The 25,529-nt window shown below is 54.1% G+C and overlaps 2 protein-coding genes across 8 annotated transcripts in view; one reads left to right on the top strand and one right to left on the bottom strand.

The window, feature by feature from the left end:
* Positions 1-1,398: 1,398 nt before the first annotated feature.
* On the top strand, positions 1,399-19,600 carry ABCC2 (ATP binding cassette subfamily C member 2). Of its 2 annotated transcripts, XM_074907523.1 has the most exons (33): positions 1,399-1,927; positions 2,498-2,671; positions 3,155-3,280; positions 4,353-4,487; positions 4,886-5,008; positions 5,354-5,409; positions 5,658-5,889; positions 6,508-6,689; positions 7,254-7,431; positions 7,869-8,123; positions 8,611-8,676; positions 9,189-9,326; positions 9,671-9,817; positions 10,094-10,182; positions 10,273-10,335; positions 10,527-10,653; positions 10,819-10,995; positions 11,099-11,266; positions 11,561-11,747; positions 12,605-12,730; positions 12,837-12,858; positions 13,185-13,278; positions 13,556-13,775; positions 14,254-14,408; positions 15,365-15,520; positions 15,623-15,822; positions 16,451-16,577; positions 16,951-17,052; positions 17,148-17,291; positions 17,564-17,722; positions 17,988-18,154; positions 18,506-18,700; positions 19,136-19,600. In XM_074907523.1, the coding sequence occupies exons 1-33, from the start codon at positions 1,886-1,888 to the stop codon at positions 19,263-19,265; spliced, it is 4,662 nt and encodes a 1,553-aa protein (XP_074763624.1). In that variant the 5' UTR covers positions 1,399-1,885; the 3' UTR covers positions 19,266-19,600. The 2 variants fall into 2 exon arrangements, with proteins under 2 accessions (XP_074763624.1, XP_074763623.1); XM_074907522.1 differs by lacking the exon at positions 12,837-12,858 and having other exon boundaries at positions 12,605-12,737; positions 13,173-13,278.
* Positions 19,601-20,447: 847 nt separating this feature from the next.
* DNMBP (dynamin binding protein) overlaps positions 20,448-25,529 on the bottom strand; it is a 35,832-nt gene continuing 30,750 nt past the window's right edge. For 5 of the 6 annotated variants that reach the window (XM_074907517.1, XM_074907515.1, XM_074907516.1 and 2 more), the window contains 8 exons: positions 24,965-25,095; positions 24,621-24,725; positions 24,279-24,407; positions 23,485-23,817; positions 22,846-23,028; positions 22,572-22,770; positions 22,027-22,481; positions 20,448-21,702 (listed from right to left, as the gene is read on the bottom strand). In XM_074907517.1, coding sequence (XP_074763618.1) covers positions 21,517-21,702; positions 22,027-22,481; positions 22,572-22,770; positions 22,846-23,028; positions 23,485-23,817; positions 24,279-24,407; positions 24,621-24,725; positions 24,965-25,095 — 1,721 coding nt within the window. In that variant the 3' untranslated portion in view covers positions 20,448-21,516. The remainder of the gene's footprint in view (positions 21,703-22,026; positions 22,482-22,571; positions 22,771-22,845; positions 23,029-23,484; positions 23,818-24,278; positions 24,408-24,620; positions 24,726-24,964; positions 25,096-25,529) is intronic. The other variant, XM_074907519.1, reaches the window with a different exon arrangement.

The following is a 25,529-nucleotide window of genomic DNA, read 5'->3' as shown; positions in this document are numbered from 1 at the left end:
TTTCAAACTCACATGGGGTTATAGCATAACAAAGCAGAGAATCAAACCCTTCAGAAACAGAGATGAGCAGTGAGGGCTGGACTGATTTGTAGATTGCCTTGCAGAAGTCTCTGTCCTGGGCCAGACTCTGTGAGGCTGGCATGAAACAATGCCTAATTTTGAAAAGTTATAAGATGGTGGACAACAGATGGGTGTAGGCAGAGGAGCACAGGGAAATGGTGTGGTATTGTTGGCCAAAGAGGTCTTACTGCTTTGGTTAGCTTGGTCCCAGTGAATATTTTTTGGATATTGTGGTGCAGGAAGCTTTATGGAAGGAGCTGAAGGACAGTGAGGTGGCTTTGTGGGTTTTTAGGAGGAACATGCCCCAGGTGTGTGGGTAAAGAAAGTGAGGGTGTGCTTGCTCTGAATACTGGCATCCTGTGCTGAGCAAAGCACTTCAACTCAGACCAAAGGCAGGCTGAGGAGGAGCTGTGACATGTACTGAAAGCCAAGACACGTGATGGGACAGAGCGTTGAATAGGAAGGGGTCACAGGCAAGTGGTACCCTTGGCAGCAGCACTCCAGGGGGGTACAAACGAGGCCAGAGGACACCTGTGCCAGCGAGCAGAAAGAAGAATCACATGAGCACTCTGGATGGAGATGGGATAAGAGAGTGACTGCTCCATTCAGTATTTTCTTATCCATTGCATCAGATTGCTGCTCTCATCAGCAGTGTATTTGTTCTGGCTCAGAGGACCTAGAACTAAGGGTAGCTTTATTTACAAAAACAAGTATATTTAATCAAACAAGCCAGTAATAATTAACTAATGAGTCGGACATTGAACTTTTCTTTGGTATTGATGGTGATGTTCCTGAGCAATTACTCATGTATCACCCTTGACTTCTGAGTTATTTACTAACTCCATGAACAATGAGATGACAGAATCCTTGTAGTCACTCTACTGTCCCCTTTTACCTACTGCTCCCCAAGACATGCATGTGATAAAGCAAATTCAATTCCAGCCTTACAGTACCACCATCCCCACCTGCCCCCACAGCTCCACCTTTCTAAGCAGCAAGGTGATGATTTAGTAGCAGTCACCCTCCTCAGGAATGGTCCTCTGGCTGTCTCAGATGTTGAAGGTTGCCTTTGAAATAAGATTCAAAGTCTCTTGAGTTTAGTGGTCAGCCAGCTGCAATAACATGCAGACAATGCAGAGATGTGGGAAAGGAAGAAGCAAAAGGAAGAGCTGGGAAAGTCTCCAAACTCTGCAAGTCAGAAGTTGGTGAAAGGAACCCATATCCTGGGGATTCAGAAAGACCACTGCAGCGTGCAGCCAGGTCAGCTGCCAGATGCTGCAAGTTCCAAGGCCTGGAGTGCTGCTGGTGTCCTGGGCCTCCTTGCTGGGTGGTGCACGAAAAAAGGTACTGTTGTCTTTGATTCCTGAGGGAACAAACAGCCTTTGCTGAACTTTTTGGCAGCATTCAGCAGGCTTGTTCTGTCAGGAGAGGTCTGCTGCACCAAAGCAGTGTCTTTAGTGGGTCCACATGAACTTGTGTCTGTTGGTGTGCAGTGATGAAGGCTGTGGTTTCTGAGCAATGGCTGTGGTGTCCTGCAGTGACTGTGACAGTGGCTTCTCTGCATCTCCCTTTTGATCTCTTTCTTGGGTCTTCCTCTTCTCCCTTCCCCAGAGCCCATGCAATTTCTGAAGTCCTTTTGGTCACTACTTTGGCTTGTGGTGTTGTGCAATAGCACCAAGTTAACAATTAACTACTACATGTCATCAGGGATTTTGTCCCAGCACCACTTGAGGGTGTGTGGGGACTTTTATCCCAAGCAGCCACCCAGGACTCTCACAGCCAGGCAGAGCGAGGGAAGGATCCACCATCTCTTCTCCCCTGAGCCATGTCAGCAGCCCTGGAGGAGTTCTGTGGTTCTATCTTTTGGGTGAGTGGCTGCATCACCCCCATTGCCCACTCTTGGGGTAGGATTCTCAGTGGAAGGGGAGAGCAGTAGATCTCAAGGCCCACAGCTTCTTTAACCAGTGGGACCCAAGTGCCAGTGGTTGGAGGTTCTGGTATTTATCCAGGACTGCCATGGCACTGAGTACGGTGCACTGTGTGTGTGGTATCCACAAGACAACGATGCAAATAACAGTTCCCTGAGTGAGTCCTGTCCTGTTTTAGCTCCACAGCCCATCTGGGAACATAGGAAAACCTATGTGAACCTCTTGGGGAATGATTTGGGTACAGCTGCTGCAGCTGGCCTGGCTCCAGCAAGGGGTGGTTGTGGGGAAGGCCCTCCCAGGTTCAGGCATATAGACAGGTAGGGGAACATCACCTGGGACCTTGGCTGAGTGCTGAAATGCTCAGTCAGGAAGGTGGGTGTTGAGGAGGGGGTTGTGATGGGGTGGAGCAGGGTGGGCAGGAGCTGTAGGAGTGCTGGCTCTTGTGCTGTGAGCCAGGTGAAGATCAAGCCATCCCGAGTGACTCGGCTTTCTGTCCTTGTTGCCCCCAGAATGCCTCCTACCTCACTCGTCCGGATGCTGACCTACCTGTGTGCTTCCAGCAGACTGTGCTGGTCTGGGTCCCCCTTGGCTTCTTCTGGATTTTAGCTCCATGGCAGCTCCTGCCCATGTGCAAATCCAGAGCCAAGAAATCATCTGTGACCAAACTCTACATCATCAAACAGGTAGAGTGGGGCTGAGGGGGCACAGAGGGCAGGCTGGAGCAGCCTGGGATGGAGGGGCAGTGAGTGGAAACCCTCTGGGCTGAAGTTAGGTGTGGGATGGAGAGATGAGAAGTGTAAGACAGAAGGAGCAATGGGCTAGGGCACCATCTGGGACAGAAGTGTAATCGAGGGCCCAGGATGAGGCATACCTGGAACAAAGGGGGTAACAAGGCTGGGATGCACTGGGAGGGAGGGCAGATGTGTGTACTGGGGCCTCTCATCTTCTGGGCTGTTACCCTCCAAGCTTCAAATGATGGCAGTGCTCCTGTGGAAGTGCTGCAGCTTCATGGGGCTGTAGAAAGCTCTCCCAGGCCAGGTTTGGGTTGGAAAGGGTGTAATGCTGTATGGAACAGTGTTTTATGCCCAACTGTGTTGTCTTCCAGTGATTCTCAGTGCCCATGATGGGCTGGGTCTCCCCTCACAGCTGCTCCCCTCTCCCCACAGGTGCTGGCTACCTTGCTGATGCTGACAGCAGTGGCAGAGTTGGCCCTGGCATTTGTAGAGGACACAGAGCAGGACCCCCTGCCAGCTGTCCAGTACACAAATCCCAGCCTGTACATCGCTACCTGGGTAAGGGATCAGCTGGTAAATGTGCTGTGTGTCACCAAAGAGACAGGGTGTGCGACGGCGGGGCCAAGCAGCAGAAAACTTCCCTTAGCACAGAGATCAGCGGGAAGCCATGTCCATGAGGGAAGTGTAGCCTGGAGGATGGGTTGGGACTAGCCCTGAACATGTGTGGGTGTACACAAGGGCAATAGGTTGAGGACAGGTGTCTGGTTGTACAATGCTCCCTCCTTTTGTGCTTAAAACGGGGATAGATACTATGCCTGTGAGTGTAGCTGGGCTTTCTGGCAGAAGCCTTAGTAGCAGCAGTATGGGTTTCACAGGGTTGACTGCGCAGCGTGAATATCAGACCACGGCTTGCTGCTCTGATGTCTCACAGCTTTGCATGGGTTGCTGCTCAGTTTTGTGTGAAGGGTGGAGAAGTGCCACAGGATTCCCAGGCAGAGGAGAAAGCTGAGGACATAGGGGCCATTTGCTTGATGGAAGTTGCAGATATCTTATATGAGACATAGGTTATTGTAACAGTCTTCACAAAGCCATAATATTCAGGAGCTATAGTTAAAAGCAAAAGTAACACCCCCGTTTGCTATCCTTTGTATTTTGTCACGTCATTTAGTTTCACATGCAGAGTTCATGTGAGGTTAGAAGTCAAGGGAACTGCCCAGAGAGGCTGCGCTGCAGGATCTCTGATCCAGCCTTAGTTCCAGGTCTGGAGGCAATTTGTAGGAGAGCGGGTGTGACTCCTCTCAGCTGGGTGTATCTGAGAATCTGGGGGAGAACAGCTGAAAAGAGAAATAGTGCCTTGCTGTCATGTCAGGGTGTCTTCAGACCTTGCTTTTCCTATCAGGAGCCTGATCGTATGTCTTCCTGAAATAAACCTTTGCCCTGTGCAATGAACTCCAAAGCTTATGTAGGGTTGGCAGCGAATCAGGCACTAAGAGCTTAGTTTCTTCAAGGCAGTGAATCCCCACACATAGATCACATGTACTGGAGTCCTGGACACATGATCCAAAGGCATGTTTAGACCACAGACCTAGTCCTGCAGCCCTGCCTGAACCTCTGATTTTCCTTCCCCCAGCTCCTGGTCCTGCTGATCCACGATGCCCGACGCTTCTGCTTGTGCAGAGACTCAGGGATACTTTTCTGCTTCTGGACACTGTCCCTGCTCTGTGGGATATTGCCATTTCAGTCACTCCTCCGGAGAGCCCTGCAGGTTGGGTTTGGTAGGAAGCTCTGTGCTTCCCTATGGTCTTGTCCGATCCACAAAGAAAGTCCCTTCAGACTTCATCTCTTGGCAAGATATTAGTGGTATCACTGGGGTCCCAGCTGCCCTAGGGACTTTGGGTGACCAGAAGAGACCTGAGAAGGAATTGCTCTTTGAATTCATTCTGTCTCTTTGGGGAGGCATAAGCTCTCCAGGACCAGTTTCTCCCCTTATGGGAGGAGGTCAAGGATAAGCAGGGAGGGGTAGTGAAGGGAAGATGAGCCAGGACCCAGAGCAAGTTTTGCACTGCCTCGTTGGGCCAAGCCTTTTTCCCTGTGCTGGGGATGGGTCTTCAATCAGTGCCAGGTGGCGCCCCAACAGTCACCTTGGGCTCTCTGTTCCTGTAGGCACCAATCTCTGATGTGCCACGGTTTGTCCTGTTCTTCATCTCCTACGGGCTCCAGCTGCTGCTCTTCATTGTCTCAGGCTTCTCAGACATCGCCCCAGAAACGAAGGAAATCACGAAGAAGGTGCGAGGTCCACGTGGGAGTGGGCTCGGGGTACCATATCCCATCTGGTGTTGCACAGGGCAGGGTGGGCTCCATACAGAGACTCCTCCTGGCCCCCGTGGGAGGGAAGACTTGGGGGCTTCAGCAAGGGGCACAGCAAGAGCTGGAGCCTGCAGCCCCAGGGCATCTGCATGTGTGTCCAAGGCAGGGCTGCTTCTGGCTGCAAAATGGGGTTCCTGGGGCTGGAGCTGGCACAGTTTGAAACCTCTGGGGTTCCTTAATGGCTGGGAGTGCTGAGTCAACTCTTGTCAACACCACCCCTCAGTATCAATGATCTCTTGGTACCCACTTTGCTTTGTACCCTAGAACCCAGAGGTGACAGCCTCCTTCCTCAGCTCCATCACCTTCGAATGGTACACCAGGTGAGCAGGGCTCCATGGGAGGTTGGGCTGGCAAAATGGAGGGGGACTTTATGGTTGGCCCAGTCCTGTATGGGGGAGCCTGCAGCACAGGCTGCTTGGAGTTAGTCACAAGAGGCACTGCGTTCCATGCAGTCTCTGCAGCCTGAGCTCAGGGCCAGGCTGGGTGTGAAGGCTCTACATTTGCAGCAAGGAGTCTCCAATAGGTATAGAGTGGGAAACTTGCTGAGGGAGATTTCTCTGCCCCACAGCATGGTTTTCAAGGGCTATCGCAAACCCTTGGAGATAGAGGATATCTGGGAATTGAAAGGTGAAGACAAGATACAGGCTATTTACACTGTTTGGGAGAAGAACATGAAGACTGCAGTGAGAAAGGCCCAAGCAGAACTGGAGAAACGGAAACACAAGAAAAGACACCAGAAAGCTGACCCAGACCATGGGAACAACATGAGCAAAGCCCAGAGCCAAGACATCCTGGTGCTGGTAAATCCTTCCTACACTTGGCCTTGCATGGGACTAAGAGATCCAGGTCCAGCCTTGGGGAGTAGGGTTACCTCACCTCTCTGCAGCCCCCTTTGCTGGGTTTTCCCTTCTTCTGCAGGGCCATGGGCAAGGATGGGGGAACCTATGACAAGGTCTTCCCTGTCCTCAGCAGATCCCCATGTTTTGAGAGACCAAGAAAGTCTCCATCCTTCTGCCTTACAGAAAGACAGGAACCACTCTCAAGTCTGCAGTACAAGCAGCTCACTTATCTCTGTCTTCCTCTACCCCAGATACCTCCCAGCAATGAGGTCAGACTGAATATCACTATATGATCACCCTTGGACTCAGATTCTTCCTGGGGTGTCTGATTTTTGGCATGAAAGGTTCAGGCTGGTCTGAGATTTGCAATGGTTTTCTTTGGCACGCAAGATAGGTGTTAGTACTGGGGGTGTATGACGACACAAGCAGATCAGAGAGAGGGAACATGAGAGGAGGTAAAGCTAAGGCTTCATTCAGGATACCTGGTCGTGGGGCTGTGGCACTGCCCTGAAAGAATCCTTCCAGGTGCAGGAAACCTGCACAACCAGCTCCTTTACTTTTGTGAGGGCTTTCCTCTAGGAGGAGAAACAGCCAAAGAGGAAGAAGAAGGGGGACAAAGGGGACTCTGGCCCTCGCAAGGATTTGCCCAGGGGCTGGTTGGTGAAAACTCTGTGCAAGACCTTCTGGCAGAACCTCCTGCTGTCGGTGGCTTTCAAGCTGGTGCATGATGGACTTGTGTTTGTCAGCCCCCAGCTGCTGAAGTGAGTTCTTGCTCTCTGTCCCTCCCTGTCCCGGCTTTGCACCCAGCCCCACCACCTCTCTGTGTGCACTGTATCCAACCCCACCACCTCCATATGTGTACCTCTCCCAGTCCCACACCCTGGGGACTTTCTGTGCCCTCACCAAAGGTGTGAGAATGTGTTAGGTTAGCTTAATGAAGAACTGATCTGAGCTGGCTGTCAGCTCTTATGGGTGATATCTTGCTCCCTATGTCCTTTGTTATACAGTCCTGCTCCCTTCCTGGAGACAGTCCTGGCTCTTCTTTGGAGCCCTTCTTGGGTCAGTCCAGCTCAGCCCAGCAGGACCTGCCCAGTTTGTTTTGTAGGGCTGCACAGATCTCTGTGGACGATCTGACACAGACAACCCACTGCTGTATGTGAAATACAGTGTCCCTGGTGTGGGGGTCCCCAGCTTGTTGAGTGTTGAGCCAGGGTGGTGTCTCTGTCACTACTCTTGTGAGGATGCTCTCCCTGTGTTGGTTTGGAGCACCCTGCCTGGGTCTGTCTCAGTAGGGTGGGGGTCCCATGGGCTGCTTTGCCCTTCAGGCTGCTGATCGCCTTTGTGTCAGATGAGGAGTCCTTTGCCTGGCAAGGCTATCTGTACACCATCCTGCTCTTCCTGACGGCGCTGATCCAGTCCCTCTGCCTGCAGCAGTACTTTAGCTTGTGCTTCCAGCTTGGTATAAAAGTGCGTGCGAGTCTCATCGCTGCCATCTACAAGAAGGTTGGTATGGCCCTGTCATCATCCCCGCTGGCTTCCTCCAAGCTGGGGTGGGGATACTGGCATCCATTGCCTGCCCCATCAACCCGGGGCAACTGTATGCCCTTTATTTCCCAGGAAGACACAGGGAGATCTTGGCTTCTGGGACACCCACCCAGCACTGGGGACACTGTGGGTGCTAGTTCTGCCTGGGACCTGGGTGCTGCAGCCATATGTTTGACAGCTAGCAGGGGCCAAGGGACATTTCTCTTCAGAGGAGTGCAACACCTAGGGCAGCAGTCACTGGGGTTCCTGCATGAGGATGTGTTTCTTTACCCCTAGCATCTGGTCTCTCCTGGTGTGCAGGCAGTGACGATAGCACCTGTGGCCAGCAGAGGGGCAACTCTGGCAGCCAGGCTGCTCCCAGACTGGTTTTCGGTGACTATGCTTTCTCTTTCCAGGCACTCACCATGTCCAGTGCCACCCGCAAGGAGTCCACTGTGGGGGAGACTGTAAATCTGATGTCAGCTGATGCCCAGAGGTTCATGGACATGGCCAACTTCATTCACCAGCTGTGGTCATCCCCCCTGCAAATTATCCTGTCCATCGTCTTCCTCTGGGGAGAGCTGGGCCCCTCTGTCCTGGCTGGCATTGCAGTCATGGTGCTGCTGATCCCCCTAAATGCATTCCTGGTTGCCAAGTCCAAAACCATCCAGGTCAGTGGTGGGTACAAGATCCTCACAGGCCTCCCGCTCCTGAGGCCCTCTGTTAATCCCCTCATTCATTTTCCACACTCCCCTACCCTTCCCTGTTATGCTGCGGATCTTTCCCAGCCTGGGAAGTTCATCTAACTTGGGATGGGGACATCTCCATCTTGAGCTGGGGGGTGATCAGCTGAGATGAGCAGGAGGCAGGTGAGACCTGTTCTACTGTCACAGCTGAACTTTAACAGGGCTGGGTGCAGCCCTGAGGACTGAAAGCAAGATATTACCAACCATGAAATGAAGCTTTAGCTTCTGCCTGACAACAGGATGCTGTATTTTTCCCAAGTTGTCTAGAGCCCCAGGGAACTAAGGTCCAGCTTTGTGAGATGGCTTCTTTGGGCTCTGGAGCCCACCATTCCTTCCCCTGTGGCAGCCCAGACGTATTTCCAAGGGTGATCTGCTGTCTGTCTGAGGTGACCTCTGGCTCTTCTGTTTGTAGGTGAGGAACATGAAGAACAAGGATGAACGCATGAAAATAATGAGTGAAATCCTCAATGGAATCAAGGTGAGAAGTGGAGTGGAGACCCCCTGGGCAGCTGCTGCACCCCTCTTCTGGTGCACTGTATCAGGAGGCAGCACACCTGTATAACCCTACAGCACCAGTGTAATAGTCTAGTTTGGGGCTCCTGTGTCTGGGGTAGTCAAGCCTTAGTCTCTGCAATTCCCTTGGCTTCTTCACCCTTTGAAATGTTGGCTGGGGAGGAGCTCTGGGTACCTGGACTAAGACTCTGGAGCCAAGAGAGGGTTTTCTGGGGGTTTCTGGATGGCTGTGGTGGTGAGCAGGCTGCCATGCTGGCAGAGGGGCTGGCACTGACCTGCAAGCTAAGGATGAGGGAATAGGAATGCTGTGGGGGAGTGCCATAAGCATGGGACAGGACAGGAAAGGGGAGATGAAGTGGCCAAGCAGGCTTTTGAGCAAGCCAGGAGCTGGTGATGCAGGTGCTAGCCACTAGAGAACTGAGTGTGGAGGTGGGCAACCCCATGAGGCCAACACCACTCACCCTGCTTATCTCACAGATCCTGAAGCTTTTTGCCTGGGAGCCCTCATTTGAGAAGCGAGTCAATGAGATCCGGGCACGTGAGCTCAAGAACTTGGTGAACTTCAGTTATCTGCAGTCAATCTCTATCTTTGTGTTCACGTGTGCCCCCTTTCTGGTGAGTGCCAACAGGTCTGGGGAGGGCTGCACCTTCCTCAGAGCTAGGGTTGGGCCATGTCCAAGGGGGTGGGAAAGATTGTGAACCTCGGCTGGAGCGCTTCCGTAGCGAGGAAGGGGCTGGCTGACAGATGTCTGGGCTGCAGAGTATGGTCCTGGCTGCTGGCAGGAGATCTGTGGTGGAAAGGAATCCCATCAGAGTGGTGAGATGGAGCCCAAAGGAGAAGGGAAGCAGGAGGGGAACAGGTCCCCAGCAGGAAGGCGCTGCTGAGGCCTTTGGGGAGCATGAGGGTCTGGGCTGCACACAACCACACCAATGGTAACTTTCCCTGCTCTCTGTCCTAGGTCTCCTTGGCCAGCTTTGCTGTCTACGTGCTGGTGGATGAGAACAACATCCTGGATGCACAGAAGGCCTTTACTGCCATCTCCCTTTTCAATGTGCTGCGCTTCCCCATGGCCATGCTACCCTTGGTCCTCTCTTCCCTGGTGCAGGTCAGCACTCACATAGAGCAGGGGGTGCTGGGGGATCTTATGATACCTCTGCCCAAACCAGCATGGGCCTCAGGTGTGTGATGGACTTGGCCCTTGGGCACCCAGGACTCTGCTGGCAGTGGGGTGGGACAGGATTCACATACATGACACAGGCTTGGGGTTCAGAGGTTGGTGCTGGTGCTTGGGTGGGGGATGTCTGTATGGGGTGCTCTGTTGTGGGCCAGCCCACCCAGCTGCACCTTATGTCCACATGCCATCCTTTTTCTGCCATGTCAGACCAATGTGTCAACTGTGAGGCTGGAGCGCTACCTGGGCGGAGAAGATCTGGACTCCTCAGCTATCCACCACAACCCCATTGCAGGCAGGTGAACCTCCAGGTTACTCCCTGTGGATCACAGGATGCCCCAACCCTGGGCTTTCCCAGCCCTGAAGGATGTCTCTCTGCTGACAGGCAGTGCTGTGCTTTTCTCGGAGGCCACCTTTGCCTGGGAGCAGGACGGCAACGCTGCGATAAGAGAGTGAGTGCTCTGCGCCATGTTGGGGGCAGATGGGTGGGGAGAGTCTTTCTATGTTGTTATTTGGGGATGGCAGTCACCTCTCTCAGTGCTGCTAGAAGCAAGTGCCCTGGAGCAACTGCTCTGTGCTGGTCCCTTGCAGGAGTCAGCAGGTGACCTGCAGTGCTGCTTCTTCAGCCCTCATGTCTTTGCAGTGTTACCCTGGACATCGCACCTGGGAGCCTGGTGGCCGTGGTGGGGGCTGTGGGCTCAGGAAAATCATCACTGGTGTCAGCCATGCTCGGGGAGATGGAGAATATCAAGGGACACATCAACATCCAGGTGTGAGAAGCTGGCCAGCACAGGGGGCTGTGGGGATGCTTGGGAGCTCAGTGGGGAGGCAGCAGGGCAGGACTGTTCGCCAAATGATGTCTCAGGGCATGCACAAGCTCCAGGAGGCGGCAGTGCTCAGGCTGATGCTCTGATGACGTAGCTGTCTCTTTCCAGGGCTCCCTGGCCTATGTCCCCCAACAGGCCTGGATCCAGAATGCCACACTGAAAGACAACATCCTTTTTGGGTCAGAACTGGATGAAGCCAGGTATCAGCAGGTCATCAAGGCCTGCGCCCTCCTTCCAGACCTGGAATTGCTGCCTGCAGGTGACCAGACAGAGATTGGAGAGAAGGTATCAGCCCTGGGCACTATGGGTTTCCCACAGCACCTGCAGCAGAGGACAGAGCTGTTGCCCTGTGTGAGCCCAGTGCTCAGGGAGGTCCCTTCCCTTCCAGGGCATTAACCTGAGTGGAGGCCAGAAGCAGAGAGTCAGCCTGGCCCGGGCAGTGTACAGCAACGCAGACATCTACGTCCTGGATGACCCATTGTCTGCTGTGGATGCTCACGTTGGCAAGTACCTCTTCAAGCATGTGCTGGGGCCTAAAGGGCTGCTGCAAAAGAAGGTGAGCACCCATGCCTTACTCCCCACCAGCTGGCCAAGCAAGAATGGCACTGACATGGTGTTGACCGTCTAGGGAAGTCAGAAGTTGCTTGCTTGGGACAGGAAGGGGTCCTGTGGCTGGGGCTGCAGTAGGCAGGAGAGGCCTCATGGGTTCCCAGAGGGGTGCCTCATGTCCCTGTAGCCAGGCAGTGATAAGCAAAGAGGTCCCCAAGTAGGGGATGGAGAGCCTGCAGGCCCATGGCTGGGGAGTGAGGTGTGCTCTGATGCTCACTACCCTGCAACCACTTTGTTGCAGACACGGATCTTGGTGACGCACAGTATCAGTTTCCTGCCCCAGGTTGATAACATCGTGGTGCTAGTGGCAGGAGCAGTGTCTGAGCATGGCTCCTACAGCACCCTACTTGCAAACAGGGGGGCCTTTGCCCAGTTCCTGAACTTGTATGGCAGACAGGAGGAGGATGCTTCAGACAAAAATACCACAGGTACTGGGAACACAATGGGGCTGCTGCAGTTAGAGGGGCTGTGCATGTCTTCGGGTTATGAAAACCCTGAGACCTGATCAGTCAGTCTGACCTGGCTTTATCCAGCCCAGGTGCCAGTGATGACTGCTGTGAATCCTTCCCAGCTTCTGGCAATCATCAGCATAAGGACATTCTGCCTAAGATTTGCATCTAGGCATTGTGTTGTACAGCCAGTGAAGAACCTATCTATTTTTTTTATTCCCTTTTTAGTTCATTTGATTATGGGTCCCATAATCTTATGTGGCAACAGACTCCATACCTTAGTGATGCTGGGGTGAGAAAGATCCTTTGGTTTATTCTAAATGTGCTGCTGGATAACATTTTATCTTTATCATATCTGACAGTGTTATGGGGAGGAGTGGTGTCAGGTCAGGTGGATGCTCACACTTCCTGGACTCAGCCTGGTTGTCCAGCTGGAACTTGGCTATTCCCAGTCCATCCCCACAGGACCCATCTCCACCTGTTCAAATAGATGCTTCTGAACTGGAGTGACATGATCTACCAGATCTTGCACCTGCTAAACTAGCACAAATCTCTGCTTGAAGTCCCACCAGTGGTACTGGGATAAGTCAGCAGCAGGGGCTGCCCCCATGCAGGCTTTTAGCCCTACGTCCCCTATCAGTTCTCCCTCCAGCACAATGGATTTTGTCCTCCTCCTGCTGTACTGGGCTTGCAGCACGGTTGGGGAATGTGTGATACGTGGTGCTAGGACACAGCCTGGGCCTGGGGTGTGGGGTGGAACTGAGTGCAGCAGAGGTGTGGTGCATGGGATCTGCTCTCTCCTCAGTTCCTGACCCTACCTTCCCTCATCCTTGTAGCTGCTGCTTTACCTGGGGATGAAGAGCAGGATGATGAAGACATTGAGCCTATTGTGGAGGAGAGCCTTGATGATGTGGTGACCATGACCCTGAAGCGAGAGGCCAGCATCCGTCAAAGAGAGTTCAGTCGCAGGTGGGAACTCAACCTGAGCTCTCAGGTCTCTCCCTGGGCCCTGCATTGTTCCCTAGGAAAGAGGGTCCTTGGGGGCTTCCCTGGGGGGTTTTTGCAGAGAAGGGGCTGGGAGCCTCCCTATGTACTCCCACCACCAGCTGGGCTGGGTCAGGAACATCTGATCTTGCCTTTACTCACAAGAGTTTGTCACAGCCCTACTCTGTGGTCTTCTATGAAACTCCTGCTGCTAGTTAGTTTTTTGGGGATGAGGGCTATGATTTCATGGCTGCAAACACCTTAGGTTTCCACAAGGCTCATTCAAAGCTGCCCTAGTTAGGACATTATTTCCCAGAGGGCTCCAGCACTAGAGTCCCAGTGCAGCATAGGGATGGACCCCCAGAAGAGTAGGACCCATCCAGCACCCTATGACTAATGGTGCCCATCACCTCCCTGCAGCCTCAGTAAAAGCAGCACAAATTCCTGGAAGAAGGCCCAGGAAGAGTCCCACAAGAAGCTGAAGGGACAGCAACTGATTGAGAAAGAAGCTGTGGAAACTGGCAAGGTGAAGAGGATGGATGGATGGATGGATGGATGGATGGATGGATGGAGCACTGTGCTGCCCTGACTCAGTGCTACAAGAGCCTGGCTGTGGCTCAGAGAAGCTAGTGCTGGCTGGCTGTGGCCCCATTGCAGCCAAGAGACACTGAAGGAGAGAGAGTTGCCTGGGCAAGGTGGTGGAGAGGAGCATTGTGGGCAATAAGGCGGGGGTCCCAAGGCTGTGCTGGGTGTCATTTGCCATGGTTTGCTGGGCAGCAGTGATAGGTTGAATTGATCCACAGGTGAAGTTCTCCATGTACCTGCGGTACCTGCATGCTGTTGGCTTGTGGTATTCTTTCTGGGTTGCCGTGGGCTATGTTGGACAGTATGCTGCCTTTGTGGGGACCAACCTGTGGCTCAGCGCCTGGACTAACGATGCGGAGCGCTACCTGAACCAGACCTATCCCGTGGAGCAGCGAGACCTGCGGATTGGTGTCTTTGGGGCTCTGGGGTTGTTACAAGGTGAATATGGAAGCACAGGGGATCCTGCTCACCTCAGCTGTGTGGTCCAGAAGGGATATGGCTTGCAAAGCCTGAAGCCAGCAGGGCAGCAAGGAGCAGGGGACCCAGCATTGTGTTCATTTGCCTGCTGCTGCCTTCATTCTGGATCTTGGCTGAACTGGGGAGAGATACCAGTCTGAAGCCAACATAAATTGCCCCAGGAAGTCTGTGTTGCCCCTTTAGGTTGAAGATCACTGTTCTTAATCAGTTTGGAGGTAGTGCTAGGGTGGCCCAAGGCTTTTCAAAAGGGTTAGTGTTCTTCCCTTGTGGTGGGACACAGTTACTGGTGCCTCCCAAGAAGGTGGGATGCAGGACTATCACAGTGGCTCACTGCAGGGCTGCTGGCTTGGAGCTGTTTGATGTGTCCCTTGAGCCAAAGGGTGCCTGGGGCCAGTGTCACACATGAGCTGGTGATGACTGCCCTGTGCTCTCCTTGCAGCTCTCTTCCTGCTCTTTGCCACCCTCCTGTCTGCTCGTGGTGCCATGCAAGCCTCCCGGGTTATGCATCAACAACTGCTCAGCAACATCCTGCGTGTGCCCATGAGCTTTTTTGACACAACCCCGACTGGCCGTATTGTGAATAGGTTTGCCAAGGTAAGAGAACAGCCCCAACATGGAGAAAGTTCCAGAAGGTCTGGAGGGCATTGAGTGATGGCATAACCCTGTTGCTGTTCAGCACTGCACAGATGAGACCAGACCAGGGTCTGGAAGGGGCCAGAAGGGCACGGTGGATGTAAGGCTGACTGTGAGGCAAATCACATTCTGGGCTATACTAGGAGGAGAGTGGCCAGCAGATCACAGAAAATTATCATCTCCTCTGCTCAGTGCTAGGGAGGGCACACCTGGATACCGTGTCGTGTTTTGGGGCCACCTGGTCAAGTGGGATGTGGAGAAACTGAAAAGGTCAAGAGTAGATCACCAAGAGAGGCAGGAACCTAGAGCTCACATCTCCTGCTGAGAGTCCATAACTAGAAGGACAACTCATTAAAAGATACAGTCTTTGCTCTGTAAATAAAACAAAGAGAAAATGAGAAAGATGGAAGAATACAGACAGGTAGTTTCATACATGCTGCCATTCCATTTCTTTCTTTGGTGCTATCTCTTGATTTTGGGGAATAAAAATCTCTTTTGGGATCAAGCCAATGGGCCTGCTGGGTTTACTCTGAGATGAGGGAGTATGTGGTGCCCAGCTAGGAGACAGCTAATGACCAGATGGAGACCTGGATGCACCTGCAGGGAACTGAACTCAGCCCTGTCCCTCAATTCCTGCTCCTGCATCCTGGGTCCAGGCAAAGATGCAGTTCCCAAAGCCGGTTTGTGCAACAAGGGAATATTATAGAAAGCTTCTCTATTAAATCAGCTGTTCACAAGCTAAAAGCTGTGGCCTTAAATGGAGTTGTGACCCTAACACTAATTCAGTGTCATCCAATATTTTTGTGTCTGGCACTGTTACCACATAAGTGTAGCAAGCCTGTACTTGTGGGTCCTTGGGCTTTCTCACTCTCTCTGGGGTCACTGACTGCTTCTCCACACTTCTTTGTATGCTCCAGGACATCTTCACAATAGATGAGACCATTCCCATGTCCTTCCGCAGCTGGCTCTCCTGTTTCATGGCCATCATTAGCACATTGCTCATGATCTCCCTGGCCACCCCATTCTTTGCTCTCATTATCATTCCTTTGAGCATCTTCTACTATTTTGTGCTGGTGAGTAACCAGGGCTTGAGAGGAGCTTCTTCCCTGCTTAGAGCAGTATCTTTGGCGCTGCCAGGCTTTGTGTTGATAACCAAGCTGTGTCCCTCATTTCAGCGCTTCTATGTCTCCACATCACGCCAGCTACGGCGTCTGGACTCAGTCACCAGGTCTCCTATCTACTCCCACTTTGGTGAGACAGTGTCAGGCCTTTCTGTGATCCGGGCCTATGGACACCAACAAAGGTTCCTGAAGCAAAATGAGAGCACCATGGACATAAATCAGAAAAGTGTTCACTCCTGGGTAGTCTCAAACAGGTGAACTTTACTCCTTACACTACAGCACAGCCTGCAGCACCTCTGCCCAGGGGCCTCTGGGTCCTGAGGGAGGTCCCTGAGATGCTGCAGTCCTCCTTCTTGATCTCATGGCTGAGGGTCTGTGTAGGAACTGGGGGAGCTTGGGATAGGGATACCATCTGTGGGAAGGAGACATTTTAGGGTGATTTTGAAAGCCAGAGTGTGGCCTCTTACAAAGTATCCAGAGCTCAGGCAGGGTGAGATGTGCTGTCAAGGGCTGGGATGCCTTTGTGGGATCTGAGAAGAGGCCAATGCCCCAGGCCAGCTGGGAGTGCCGTGGGGCCACTGTCCAGTGTTGATGTGTTCCTGGTAGATGCTTTGGGTATGTGAGGGTTGTACAGCTGGAGCTCCTCTGCTATGTGGCATTACCAGCACAGGAGGTTACATCTGAGACCCAGGGACTGACAGATAAAATTAACTTCCTTGCAGAACTGAGCACATTGCATGCTGTGTAGGTGCAGGTACCATGTATACAGTGTTGGGCTCAGGGCTGGCTGCACAGGGATGCTAGTGGGAGGCTGCTCTTACTGCTGTTGGGTGCAAACAGATGCCTCTCCCACCACCCCTCAAACATCCTCTCCTGGTGCAGGTGGCTGGCCATCCGTCTGGAGTTCGTTGGGAGCCTGGTGGTCGTCTTCTCTGCGCTTCTAGCAGTGATTTCAAAGGGCACTTTGGAGGGTGGCATCGTTGGTCTTTCTGTCTCCTCTGCCCTCAATGTGAGTCAACAAAAGCTTTTTCTTAGCCCTGTCCTGGAATGTTCCTGGGAGCTCTGGGCTGGCTGCAGGCAGCTCTGATCCATGGGGAGGGGATTATCCAGGGTGTCCCATCACCTGGGGAATGCTATGGAGCCAGGAGAGCACGCATCCCAGTGTGAGGGGGATACTTGCTGCCATGGGGAGGAGCACGGTCCCTCTGTGGATCAGAGATGCTGCAGCAAAGCTTTTGAAGGGCTGAGAGAGGGGGCTGCAGAGTGAAGAGTTAGAGGCCAGGCCAGGGATCCTTGTACCCATGCTGAGTCCCTGAGCTGAGGTGGGAGGTGGTTGTTCCTGGGTCCCACTGAGCTCTGCAACCTCTGGTTCTGCCATGCAGGTGACCCAGACACTGAATTGGCTGGTGCGGATGTCTTCAGAGCTGGAGACAAACATTGTGGCTGTGGAGCGGGTACATGAGTACACGAAGGTGAAGAATGAGGTGAGGAGACCAGGGTTCAGGCAAACACCTGCTGCACAGCTTGGTTCTAGCCAGCATCCCAGGTTGCAATCCCCCTAATGCTTCTGTGCCCCCAGGCTCCGTGGGTGACAGAAAAGCGTCCACCCCGTGGCTGGCCCAGCAAAGGAGAGATCCAGTTCGTCGACTATAAAGTTCGTTACCGACCTGAACTGGAGCTGGTTCTTCAGGGGATCTCCTGCAATATTGCGGGCACTGAGAAGGTGAGGACCTCTCTGCCTCTGCCCTCACTACAGTTTCCTAAGTGACACTGTTAAAGTTATTTCTGTCCTCTTGGCTTCAGTCTGTGGATTAGGGAGGGATGGTGACACGATGTAGCTCCTCGGGACTCGAGCTGCAGGGCAGGGACCAAAGGAGACAGTCTGGGAGATGGTGATTGCAGATGCAGGGCAGGAAGAACCACCAGACCAAGACGGAGAGCATCTGCCTTGTTTTCTTCAACCCTGTCAGCTGGTCTAAATAGCTGCTTCCACAGGTTGGGGTTGTGGGCCGGACAGGGGCTGGAAAATCTTCCCTCACCAACTGCCTCTTCCGGGTGCTGGAGGCTGCTGGAGGGTCCATCATCATCGACGATGTGGATATAGCGACTATCGGCCTCCATGACCTGCGGCAGAACCTCACCATCATCCCGCAGGTGTGCTGACCCCACCTTCCATGTCTCACTGCTGCACATCCTCCCCAGGCTGTGTTCCCTGGGCCACCCCTTGCCATTAGTGTATCCCCGGGTGCTGCAGAGTCCAAGGGCCTGTAAGCATGCTTTTGCTCCCTCTGCAGCAGGGCAGGCTGTGGCCAAACTCGTGGGGCTGGAGCAGCTGCAGCAGCTACATGGGTGAATGGCCATGTGTGTGGTGTGGCTGAACACCAAATGGTGTGGCTGAATACAGTACTGTCTTTGGCAGGACCCCGTGCTCTTTACTGGCACCCTGCGAATGAACCTGGACCCCTTTGACCAGTACACAGACGAGGAGGTCTGGAAGGCCCTCGAGCTGGCCCACCTGAAGACATACGTGCAAGACCTTCCTGAGGGGCTGCTGCATCTTGTGAGCGAGGGAGGGGAGAACCTGAGGTAAGCAGAGGCATGTCCTGTTCCCCTCCCTTCCCCTGGTCCCAGGGACCAGCAGTCTTTAGCAAAGTGGCTGTCCAGGGATGAGGGCACAAAAGCTTCTGGGAGTGAAGGTGGAAAAAAATGGTTAGGAGTCAGGGCTGTCAGGGATCCAGCATGAGCCAACCCTTCCTTGGTGGCCCAGAGAGCAAGATGCTGAGGGATGTGTTGCTCAGTGTGGCAGATGATCAGCTGGGGGAAGGCCAGGGAGGGCTGGGCAGGCACGGTGCTGGGGTCAGGGCACCGTGTGGTGGTAGGCTTGCAGAAGCCCTGCTGGTGTCTGCCTAGTAACTCACATTCCCTGCCTCATGCCAGTGTTGGGCAGAGGCAGCTGGTGTGCCTGGCCCGGGCTGTTCTCCGCAAAGCCAAGATCCTCATCCTGGATGAAGCAACAGCAGCTGTAGATCTGGAAACTGATAATTTAATCCAGACAACAATCCGGAGCAAGTTTGCTGACTGCACTGTCCTCACCATCGCCCACCGCCTCCACACCATCATGGACAGCAACAGGTTCTGTGGGGCAGTACTGTGGGGGAAGGGGGATCTGGACTCCTGGGATGGGGTGAAAGGTGGCCAGCAGCAGAAGCAAGGATGCAGGGACTGAGGCAGGGGTGGTTGCAGTGCCCAGGACAGCAATATACAGAGGTTCTAAGAGAGAGAATAGAGGGAGGGGAAGGATGGCCATGCAGTAGTTATGCCTTTGGGGGAAAATACATTTTTATGGATCCTTCTTTACAGCAACAGGCCATGAGAGTGTTGTTGACACCTTCTGTGTGCCACCCTGCCAGTACAGGGAGGAGAGCTGTGCCCTCACCCCTGTGCTGAGGAGGTGAACTGCATAATGTGGCTGTAGGAGTTGAGGGTCAGTGGGGCTGTAGTGCTGGCACCAGCAGTGCTATCGGCTCAGATCCTGGGAGCTCAGGCCTTCTCATTCCCCGCTGCCAGGGTGATGGTGCTCCAGGCTGGGAGGATTGTGGAATACGACAGCCCTGAGGAGCTGCTCAAGAAGCAGGGCACCTTCTCTGCAATGGCAAAGGATGCTGGCATCGTGAATACAGAAACCACCATGCTGTAGGTGGAGCAGAGCAGCGTGCAGGTGTGTGCACAGGCACCTCCCTCCCACTGGCACTCACCAAGCAGGCACCGGCATCTCCCTGCAGCTAGGCTGCCCAGGAATTTGTGTCTCTGCAGCCAGGAAGAGGAAAGGGTGGCTTCTCTGGCTGTCAGGGACCAAGGATCTAGACTTGAGTGAGCTGTTAACCCTGCTACCACGCCCTGCCTGCTGTGCACGAGGGTCTGAAACTGCTGATTTATTCCAGCACAGAGGAAGAGTTATCAGCCAGGCAAGGAGACCATAACCCCCTTAGGGGGTCTTAAGTTTTTGTACAAAGTTTTGTTCACCTTGTCAGGGGAGCCTAGCTGAGAGATGCCTTAGCACTATGGAATGAAAATTACAGTTTAATCTGCGTGAATGTTGTAATTTATTTACTTTTTGTAACTGTTTCTAATTTTCCAACTAAAACTCTGACTTTAAGGCATGCTAAATCAGCCTTGATTTAGCTTTAAACCTGGTTAGTGTTGGGGGAAGCTGGTAACACATGGTATGCAGGCACACATAGGCACAGAGTCCAAATGGAATGGCACAGCTATACCCAGGCATGATCACTACTCTCTGGCTGTGAGGTGGAGCCAGGGCCTTCCTGCCTTCCCTACTGCTCCCTTTGATTGTAGTGCAAACACACGAGGCAGTCCCTGGGGCTACCCTAACCGGTAGTGGGACAGTCTGGAGCTGTGGCTCCAGACTACAAACCTGATTGTGGTAGAGTCAAGCTGGAGAGGTGCAGGCACATGTGCCTGCTACACTGACATGCACACAAACCAAAAAGGGTGGTTACTGTTCACAAACTCTTCTTTGTTCCTGGGCATGGAAGCTAGGAGCTGCAGCACTGACCCTGGCTGCTGGGTCACAGTGCACACTGCCTACCCCTCACAGCTGGGCAAACCCCCTCACCCCAGCGTGGTGGTGGGAGGGACACAAGCCACCCACAGCCCCAGCAAGGGGAAGAGACTGGTGCAATCACATCATCTTAATGAAGAACTTTGTGAGGGTTTCTGAGGGCCTGAGCTGCAGCTGGCTCAAACACCAAGGCAGAAGCATGCAGCTAAATGCTCTTCCTGACCCTGCAGGGTCTGCATGCAGGCTCTGGGCTTTGTCCCCCAGCCCAGCACTGGCTAGACATTCCTCCCAGCTCTCCCACCACTTGCACAGGCACCTCTATACACAAGGGAAAAATCTTTATTTACAGAGCAGCAGTACAGGGGCTATAAACATCGCTCCAGGAGAAGGGAGCTTCCCTCCTTCAGGGCACAGCAGCAGTGGGCAAGGCACACCACCCTGGCAAAGGGCACCACATCCCTCCTGGGGAGGGCCCTGCCCTCCCAGAAGGTCAGCACTATCTCCCCTGGGTCTGCAGGGTCATGCAGGTGAGGCAATCCTGGTCAGAGCCCCCAAAAATCAGTCTGTGCTTTGCTTTCTGCCCTGCCCCAGCCCAGAGCAGCCAGGTGGGTATCTCAGTGCAAAGACAGGTCTTGGACACTGGAGATACAACACTGACAAGGGAAGATGGCTTTTGGACCTCCAGCTCACCTCAAAGTCAAGAATCCAATGGCTGCTGCTAGCAGCAGAGTTTGGAGAGGCCAAGCCCCTGGGAGACCAAGCATAGGGATGAAGCACCTGCTGGGGGCTCTGCTGTGGGGGCTTTCAGGAGCTGGGCCTGTCCCAGCCCTGGAGCTCAACTACTCCCAGCAAATCTCAGAGCTGCTTCCCCAGGCAGGGTGTAGATGTCCCACCCTGAGGTCCTCCACAGACAGGTGAGACCAGGTTCCTGCCACTCAGAAGGCACAGGGAGCATGTTCAGAGAGCCCAGGTTGCTTTTAACACTACTCGGATAAAGACGGACTCCAGAAACTCAGTTATTAATTAGCTTTCCACAATTTAAACCCACAGCAGCTCCTCAGCCTTTGTCCAGCCTTACCCTCCTGGGCCACAGCCCCAAGCTTTGCTCCCCTGTTCCCAGCTGGACACAGGAGGCTCCCAAAGCGCAGGTGAACTCAGGCCTGCCCTCACAAAAGCCACCTGCTCCTGCCAGCCCACCCTTCTTCCCCAGAAGGGGAGGTGGCAGCCAGTATGGTAGGGCGCTGCACAGCTGTGAGGGACACAGCCTCAGGGACAGCAGTGGGGACTGCAGGGCTGGCCAGCCTCCCTGACAGGCCCCTGACCGTCCCAGCAGGAACAAGGCAGAGGGTGCAGGCTACTGCCCGCTGCCTCACGTGTACTCTGTCTTCCGGATGTAACTGGAGGGCACGTAGCCCTGCTTCCCGTGTGCCTCTGCCAGCCACCACTCCCGATTGCCTGTGATGTCCTCAAACTGCAGGATCCTGAGTCTCTGGTTAGCTGACACGCTCAGCTCATTGGTGTTTCGGCCTTTGAAAGTGTAGAGAGCGTAATAGACCTGCCAGACAGAGGGAGAGAGTCAGATGGTGATGCCACATTACACAGGATGTGTGGGCTTTTGCCTCTCTTCCCAAACAGTGACAGGCCCAGCTCCATGCCGGCCTCTGACAGAGCTGCCCCCACCAATCCACACTCCTTTGCAGTCTAGTTCTCTGCCCTGGAGAGAAAAGATCTCATCCTCTACCTCAGCCCTCTGGGACAAAGTAGCCTCTGCCTCCCACCTGTCCCTGATCACTGCCAGGGAGAATGATTCAGCCCCAACTGAAATGAGGGGGTCAGCCCTTGGCATCCTCAGCCCCCCCCAGGGACACTGAGGACTCACCTGGTTGCCCTCTGACTCCCTGCTCTCCAGCCCAGAGTCTCTGTCCTCCACCAAGGGTGTGGGCCTGAGCTGCGCTTTGGCAGGGTGCCCGTTGCGAGAGCTAGGGCTGCACCCCAGCTCGGGGCGGCTGTAGTGGCGCTGAGACGTCACTGTACCAGCCTCCATTGGGGCTGTCCTGTCACCAGAGCCAGGCTGGGGCAGAGAGGGGGAGTCCATCTCCGAGAGGGGCTGCGGGGACTGGTATGGGTCTGCTGGGGAGGCCAAGTCCTGCAGCGGTTTCTGAGTGAAGGTGACGGCTGCCCCGCTGGGGCTGAAGGTCAGCGTGGTGTTGCTTTGGGGAGAGGAGCTGCTGTGCTCTGACTCATTGGAAGAGTGGCTGCCCACAGAGACATCTGACTGGCTGCGGCGCGGGTTGTAGGGCTTCAGAAAGGAGCTGTACACAAAGCCCTTGGTCACTGCAGAGAGGGAGAGGAAGGGAGCTCAGATTGGGGCACCAGGGGACCAGAGGAGGGCACTCACAGCAGGTGGCAGGGAGAGCCACCTACCCCCATTGTCTATGAGCCAGCGATTCTGGCTGCCCATGGGGTCCTTCTTCTTGATGACACCCACGATGTCTCCTTCCAGCAGTGAGACATCCAGGTCTTGGGCAGCATTGAAATTGCGGTCTGCCTGGAAGAGACTGTCTGGGGGATAGCGGGCCAGGAGGGCAGTTCGGATGTCATCCGACTGCAGGAGGTAGCTAGGCTGCAGAGAAACGAGGCAGGCATGAGTGACTGTCCCAGGCTCTGCAAGCCCTGACATGGGGCAAAGGGAACTCACCAAGCCGACAAGGGGCTGCCGCCGGGCAGACTGCCGCTCCATGCTCTTCCTTTCAAAAGGCTTCTTGGGAGGTGCCTGGGACTCTGGGAAGAAGGTGAAGGCCTGGAGCTGCTGGAGGACTCGACTGTGCTCATCCTGGAAGATGGCAATGAGGTTCCCCTCCCTGCCGGACACCTTCAGCAACTGGAACCAGAGCAAAATTTGGGGTCATCGTTAGGTGACAGCTGCTGGGAAAAGTGGCCAAGAGCTACGGCAGAGACCATGCCAGCTCCCAGGCCAAGCTGGGCTCTGAGCCCTGCCTGTGACTTCCATCGGGCCCAGATTTGCAGTTGTGTCTGGACCCAGCTCTGAGTGGTCCCCACACTCATGAGCTGAGATTCTCCCAGGCAAATGCTCTCCTGCCACTGCTCCAGGAGCAGCCAGAGCCTTCACCATCTCTATGCACAATTACAACATGACCCCACAATCCCTGCCCTGACAGCATCCCACAGAAGCCCTCCCCAAGGCACTCCAGGCCTGAAACTGCAACGGCAGCTTCCCCTGCAGTAGGATGGGTCCCAGAGAAGCTCAGGGACAAGACTGGCGCAGAGATTAGTGCTGCACTGAGCCCAGAGCGCTGGCTCTGCTCCGCAAACCCACCGACAACAGGGGTCTCAGCTCCTCCAGGGCCAGGCGCACAAAGTCACAGTGTGCCTCGGCATAGCCCCGCACGCAGCTGGCAAACAGCTCCTTGGCGAAGCGCAGGAACTTGGGCAGCTCGTCCAGCAGCTGAGCATTGAGGGCCTCATAGTTGTTGCGGGCTGACTGCAGCTCTTCCAACGTTCGCTTGTCCTTCAGCTTCTCCGCTCGCTCTGTGCAGTTGTGGAAGTCAAGGAGCTTGTCAAAGCGTTTCTGCACCAGCTTGTGGGGCCCCGCAAACATGCTCAGCAGCTGGTTCAGGGGTGAGCTCACCAGCCGCTCCGTCCGCTCTTTCTGGTGGGCAGAGATGCAGAGAGCAGGTGAGACAGGGTGCTCTCTCCCACTGTGCCGTGAACACCAGCAGCTCACCTTTCAGCACACCACCTCTCCGGGGCAGCACAGGGTCCATCTTCTTGATGGCACCCACCAGAGCTCCAGAGGTCCCTTTCAACAGGAATTATTCTATAATCTTACATAAATGTGCCAGTGTGGGCACACTATGGGAAGTACCTGAACCACTCACATAGAGAGCTGTAATGTTTCAGGTAGGGCGGAAGAAGTGGCACACTCGATACACATCACAAACCCACAGACATCAAAGCTCTCAGGAAAGAAGAGCCTAACAGGAGTGCTCACACCTCTCCCAGGCTGTGTTACCCTCCCTGCAGTCTCCCAGGGACTGCCCATCTGCAGCAGGCCCCCAGGGAGGGCCCCAGAGGGGTATCCCCAGCACGAAAGAGCACAGCCTCACTCACGAAGTTGGAGAAGAGCTGGTCACTGATGAGCCGATTCACTTTCTGGAACTGGTCCAAGTCACCACTGCCCTTCTCCGTGCACAGGTCCCACATGCTCACTGCTGCCAGTGCCTTCATGCAAGCCGACTCCTGCACCAGGGACACACAGTCAGCACAGCCATGCTTGCTGTGGGCAAAGAGAAGAGGCCTCCCAGGGAAGAACCAGACCCTCAGAGACCACCCCCCTGACAGGGCTGAGGCGAGGAGCACTGGCAAGAGGCACTGCAGGTGCACACCATGCAGGCAGGAGGAGCAGTGCATGGCGAGCCCCATGGCTTAGGCATCACACCCAGACTAACTCACCCGGACGTGCTGCAAGTAGAGGGAAAGGTCCCGGATGAAGGACTTGATCAGCCGCTCCTGCATCCGGAAATTTTTTTCTGTCTCTTCAAAGGCTTCATCCTTCAGCTGTGAGAGAAAATGCTTCAAGGGAGGCAATGCAGGACTCCAGCACCTCCCAGAGTGTAAGATGTGGGGCTCCTGCCCACAAGCCAGAGAGCAGAGATGGGTGGTTCAGACCCTAAGCTCCCTCTGCCTTGCTGTCCTGGATCATTGCTACTCATCAGGGAAGGGGTGTGAGGGAACAGCATATACCACCACAGAAGCACCACAGGGTGTAAGTGCACCTGGCAGCTGATGCACGTTACCTGGGGCGCAAAGCCTGTGAGATGCTTGAGGTGGCTGCTCACACGGTTGGATTTCTTGATGATAGAATGGAAGTTGAGCTTGGAAATCTTCTCCATAAGGCTATCCTCATCTCCTTTCCGGTACTTTAGCACTAAAGAGATTGATGGAGAAATCAGAACCCTTGTCAGCACAACACCCATGTCTTACAAGTGCCTCATCAACAATCGCCTTGCTGGCTCTCCCCTTCCCTAAGCCTCTGCAGTCCCAAGTACCCCACATACACCATACCGTACCGTACCATACCATACATCATCTTGAAATCCAGCACTGCGCCACCAGTAATCTCCTATTTGGCTCTTGATATGCCCTACAGTTTGTAGACCCACCATTAAAACTCTTCCATAGGATTACGCATAGTGTTAGTATAAAATGACATAGGAGATGGTGTACAATAATCATTGGATGTACACTGGAATGTATTTATATTGCCTCTTTAGCAAATACGAGCAATCGTTACAGGCAGCCTATGTCATCTCAGCTTCAGTGAGGCTATGTGGAAAGAGTAAAGCGTAAGACTTGCATGAG

This window comes from Athene noctua, chromosome 5, assembly GCF_965140245.1.
Source record: "Athene noctua chromosome 5, bAthNoc1.hap1.1, whole genome shotgun sequence".
Classification (NCBI taxonomy): Eukaryota; Metazoa; Chordata; class Aves; order Strigiformes; family Strigidae; genus Athene; species Athene noctua.
Note: the sequence above shows the minus strand (reverse complement) of the source record. Positions and strands in the feature narration are given on the sequence as shown.

Bases quoted from the DNA above. Each gene is read 5' to 3' on its own strand.
- ABCC2 (XM_074907523.1), top strand. From the start codon at position 1,886: ATGTCAGCAGCCCTGGAGGAGTTCTGTGGTTCTATCTTTTGG. The intron at 10,654-10,818 runs GTGTGAGAAGCT...GTCTCTTTCCAG, and splicing joins AGGGACACATCAACATCCAG to GGCTCCCTGGCCTATGTCCC. The intron at 11,267-11,560 runs GTGAGCACCCAT...ACTTTGTTGCAG, and splicing joins AAGGGCTGCTGCAAAAGAAG to ACACGGATCTTGGTGACGCA.